At 41.4% G+C, this 5,644-nt stretch overlaps 1 protein-coding gene across 1 annotated transcript in view; it reads right to left on the reverse strand.

Annotated features, from left to right (window-relative positions):
- The window catches only part of LOC106872571 (pleckstrin homology domain-containing family M member 2), a 192,258-nt gene that overhangs the window by 6,007 nt on the left and 180,607 nt on the right, over positions 1–5,644 (reverse strand). The window contains exon 15 of the mRNA XM_014919604.2: positions 101–220. Within this exon, the coding sequence (XP_014775090.1) occupies positions 101–220 (120 nt within the window). The remainder of the gene's footprint in view (positions 1–100; positions 221–5,644) is intronic.

Here is a 5,644-nt window from a genome sequence, read left to right on the forward strand (position 1 = left end):
CACACACACACACACACACGCACGCACACGCACACACACACACACACACACACACACACACACGTATACAAACAATAATCAAATGAAAGGTGACAATTACCTGAAACAGTTTCTTCCAACAGTACATGAGTTTGTTAATAAATTTGGTCTTTTCTTTGTCTGAATTGAAATATAATATCCACTGTTCTGAACTGACACCATCTTCCTGGGACTCAAACTCCTGTGGACAAACAAACACATAGTTATAGTAATTTGAAGTGAAACAGACTTGTGGAAATATCAATAGGTAGGAGAGAGAGAGAGAGAGTGAAAGAGTATATGAGTATATGTATGCAAATATGCATGTATGTGAATGTACACATACATATAGTAGTATGTTAGTAAGTATTATTTCATACAACATAATTCTATGAAGTCATTAGGTAAGATAATTACTCATCATCATCATTTAATGTCCGTTGTCCAAGCTGGCATGGATTGGACAGTTTGACTGGGCTGGCATGTTGGAAGGCTGCACCAGGATCCAGTCTTATTTAGCATGGTTTTCTACGGCTGGATACCCTTCCTAACACCAACCACTCTGAGAGAGTAATGGATGGTATTACATGCCATCAGCACAGGTGCCATTTGCGTGACACTGGTATCTGCCATGATTGCAATTTTGCTCAGCTTGATGGGTCTTCTTTTCAAGCACGCCATAATGCCAAAGGTCTTGGTCATTGCCTCTGTGGGGTCCAACACTCGAAAGGAGTTCAACCACTTTGCTTCCATGAGGCCCAATGCTCAAAAGGAACTCAGCCACCTTGTCTCCATGAGGCCCAATGCGCAAAAAGGAACTTATGCACATTGCCTCCATGATACCCACCACTCGAAAGGAACTCAGTCACTTTGCCTCCATCAGGCCCAATGCTTGAAAGGTACTCAGCCACTTTACCTCCGTGAGGCCCGACGTTCAATGGTTGACTTTTTTACATGCCACCAGCATGGTTGCATTTGGCTTGATGGCTTCTCTTAAGCAGAGCATATCACCAAAGGTCTGTCACTAGTCATTGCCTCTGTGAGGATCAAAGTGTTTGAAGGTCATGCTTCACTGCCTCATCCCATGTCTTCCAGGGTCTACATCTACTACAGGTTCTCTCCACAGTTAGAGATCGGCACTTCTTTACACAACTGTCTTCATTCACACGCATCACATGACCATACTAGCACAGTCGTCTCTCTTGCACACCACATCTGATTCCTCTTATAGCTAGCTTTTCTCTCAAGATGCTTACACTCTATCGAACATGCACACAGACAATGCACATCCAGCAAAGCATATTGGCTTCATTTCTTTCAAGCCTAATCCTATTCTCACAGCTAAGCTATTGGAACAATCATTTCCACTACTAACCTAGTCACCAAGATACTGGAAGCTATCTACTACCTCTAGCTTTTCCCCCCTGGCAGTTGATGGAGTCTATTTTCTGCACATGTTCAGCATCTGTTATGCCTGTGCACCTTCCACATACAAAAGTTTCACTGTTAACTTATCTTTGATGTTGCTGCACCTTTTGTGTGTCCAAAGCTTACACTGGGTGCATCTTATGGAGTTTCTACCTACACCTTTTCTACAGATTGAGCAGGGCTATCTACCTGAGAGGATTTGCGATTTGTTTTAGCTAGGTGAACTCTAAAGCCCTTTGATTCTAGACCTTGCCGCCATACCCGGAACTTCTCTAGTTCTGGTAGTGATTCTGCTATAAGAGCAAGATCGCCAGAACAGAGGAGCTCCCAGGAGCAACCTGTCTTGAATTCCTTTGTTATTGTCTGGAAGACAATGATGATCAAGAGGGTGCTGAGCACTGATCCTTGGTGAACCCATACATGTACCCTGAATTCTTCATTGTACTCATTGCCAACCCTCACCTTACTGGTAGCATCCCTGTACATGTCTTGTATAGCTCTCACCAACCACTCATCTATCCCTAGTTTCCGCATTGACCACCAGATAAGGGATTGGGGGTCCCTGTCAAAGGCTTTCTCCAAGTCAACAAAGGCCAAGTACAGAGGTTTATCTTTGGCTAGGTATTTCTCCTGCAGCTGTCTTACCAGAAATATAGCACAAAACCAAACTGCATTTCATCTAGACTAACTATCTCTGTAACTTTCATCACCTGATCCAACAATTTGATACTTCTGTAATTATTTCTATCTAAGGCATCACGTTTACCTTTGTAGCAGTTGACTGTGATGCTGCTACACCAGTCATTGAGCATGACTCCTTCATTGACCACCTGATTTACAATAAAGGTGATGAGACCATAACCCACACCACCAGATATTTTAAGCATTTAAGCGGTGATACTTGATGGGCTAGGGGCTTTCCCTGCCTTCATATCCTTAATTGCTTTATCTACCAAGTTACTGTCGATTCAAATAGCTAGTCCCTCAGTTCGATCAACATTTGGCAGACTCTCTTCTTTCCATTCATTTTTCACATTCAGCAGTCTTTCATAATGGCATCTCCAAGCCTCTTTCTTTGCAGACCCATTAAAAGCAAGTGCACCATCATCCATGTGGACACATTTCTCTCCTATGATGTCACAATTTTCTCTCGCACACTGTCTTGCAATCCAAAATACCTCAGTTCGTTGGTGCTAACGGTGTTGTACATAGGCAAACTTCTTTTCTGCTTCTCCCCTGTATAGATATACTTGTCTCCTAGCTTCCCTTCTGGCTATCTGATACAGTTCCTTGCTGCCCCCACTTTTCCAGGCCTGTTTCTTTGCCTTAATGGCCCTGTCTACAGTATTGTTCCACCACCACTTCACCCTGGGTCTGGAAGGGACTTTGCGCTGCCATAAATTTGGTCTGTGGCACTCAGCAAGCTGTTCTGCAGGATTTCCACATTGCCTTCTATATCACAGGTTTGTAGCTGCTCTTCTCTCCCATCAAATTTCTCCTAAATCAAATGTCCCTAAATCTCTGACCATATGAATGGTCGTTAAGTTTCCTTCTTTTTCAGATTGGTCTGCATCTCGGCAGCCTTTTGGCCTGGAGTCAAAAGTCGCTAATGACTAGTCTTTGCTAAGGGATACATTCTTCACCAGAGAGAGTCTTTGCATTGAAGAGCAACCATGCATCCCTTGGTATGGTGAGAATGAAATGTATCTGGCTACCAGAGTCACCTGATTGATAGGTTATCAGGTGGCTGGCTGGCTTCCTGAAGTTGGTATTGCAGATCAAAGGTTATTCGCATCACAGAACTCCAGTAGCCTTGTTCCCTTTTTGTTTCAGAAAGGAATTCCATGGCCCCTATGAACACCATGGAAAATACTGGGCTGCCATCTGACATGCCCATTGAAATCCCCAGCCATGAAGATGAGATCCTTGTCATCCGTCTTAGAGGTAGTCTGCAGGAGGATATCATAAAAGTGGTCCTTCTGTTCATTTGGTAGGCCCGCTTCTGGGGCATAGGCAGATATAATTGTAGCTATGCTATTCTGCAAGACTAGCCTGAGCTTAAGTACTCTATTGCACACTCTGACTACCTCTATGAACTTATCCACCCATTTCTCAGCAAGAAGTATGCCCACACCACCTACTCCACCACAGTTACCTTCGCAGAAGATTTTATATCAATGTGTCTTGCCTTTGAGGAACCTGTCTGAAGTTCCTCTCCACCTAACTTCTTGGATGCAACATACATGAACATGCCTCCTTTCAAGCATCTCTACAATCTCATTAGATCTACATTGTGCCTACATTTACAGTGCCAACTCTGAAAACTGGGAAAGGAATGTGGTAGGAAACATGGGAAGGAGAGATGTTATTTAGCACCTGAAAAGAAGGTTTCCATGATCATTTGATACCAAACATGTGATAACAGTTGCTCTTATCATTCAAACAAGTTAAAATTGTTACCACTACTGGGGGTGAGAGTAAGGTAAGCAGTGTAAATATAAGCGTTGCTGCAGCTGCAAATATAGAAATAAATATGGCAATGTTGAATTAAGTAAGTAAATGTGCTGCTATTTGGTTGGGTTAGTCCATTATATATATGTATGTATATATATATCTAGAAAGAGAGAGTGAGGGGCGATAAAAAGAGGGAGAGGGTGAGAGGAAGATGGTTTGGAAGGGAGGGAAGGACAGAGGTATGCAGAAGTAAGGCAGAGCTCTGTGGAGGTTTTCAGTATGAAAGAAGAGGGAAGAGATTTCACAGTAAAGAGAAGAGATTACCGGCATGCAACATAGGGGATTTCCAGTATTGGTGAGTGGGAAAGGAGGGGTGCATCGTGAAAAAGAAATGTAAGTACAGGCTAGCTTCGCCTAAGGGTTACAAACTGAATTTAAGGAGCGTTTAGCATGTTAGTAATACAAGTTAAATAAATGAATGAAGAGAAATGATAAACGATTAAAAAGCGAGAGAATTTCTTAGCTTAGTGGTTGGACATTTTGTGTTGTGATATGATGGTGTCGAATAGCAGGAAAAAAAAAATGTATATGTAGTTTGATAAGTGCTAATGCACAAAACTCTTGGAACTTGAGTCACTGTTGCTTCTGCTAAATATTGATAAAAATAAACATATACTCATATTTTGAGTTCTATTTTTCCTGTTTGCATCAACATGCCTATATATGATACTAACACATGGACGTAGTGGGGAACCTACAAAAATTTCTAAGACCAGTCATGTGACTATCCTCTACCAATCAAATCCTATTCAAAACATATACTAATTTGAGCCATGAACTCCCTATAAAGACAGGGCAAACTTCAAACACTAGTCAGAAACAAGGCAGCTGTGACATGAGCCACGTCTTTCTATTTGAACTTTTTAAAAATCAGTGTAAACTGTGAAACCAGTTAAAGCTTCAAATATATTAATAAAAAATATGTTAACTATTCTCAGTGCATTCAACTTCTATTTTTCCTATATCTCTACCCGTATGGAATAAAATAAGGTTTTCTATCCACAAAGCCAAAGCCTTTGTATAGAGCTCATCAGACTCTATACAAAGACAAAAATTTAAACTTTGTAAGTTGCGGATGTGAAGAAACGCTCAGAAATCGAGATTTAAGTCTCAACATACAAGAACATTAATGAGGACAGGTTGTCTCCTCTGAACCAGAAGATAAAACAACCCTTATAGACATGAAAATGCCTAACCAGCAAACAGGGAGATCCAATTTTCTAGTTGGTAGCGCTAGAAGTGGACACATTTAGAGAAAACTCCATTGTGACTATTTAACGCGCCAGGTTTAGTATAGTCCTTAAGAATTTTGGCTCTCTCCGCAATGCAGATTTTGCAATGGCCACACCCATTAATATATGGGCCTGGATGATCTAGTATTTTCCAAGTGATATCACATGGGGTCTCTTGATCTTTGATCACATAGCAGGCCAGGGATGTGACAAACCATCCTTCTGGACTCTGAAGGATGACTGGTAGTTGCAGAAGCAACATTTGAAAGATGTACTGGCTGATACAATATATAAACAAACTTGAGATGAAGCTATATTTGCACTCCTAGTATATCTCTGATAGGTTCCGGGCCTGTGTATGCTGTTGGTAACACTATTGCTGATGCAGTCAATATGGTACAATGATCTGGCAGTGTGCTTCTTTTCTGATATATGTTTTATTGATTTTATAT

The sequence above is a fragment of the Octopus bimaculoides genome, chromosome 25 (genome assembly GCF_001194135.2).
Source record: "Octopus bimaculoides isolate UCB-OBI-ISO-001 chromosome 25, ASM119413v2, whole genome shotgun sequence".
Lineage (NCBI taxonomy): Eukaryota > Metazoa > Mollusca > Cephalopoda > Octopoda > Octopodidae > Octopus > Octopus bimaculoides.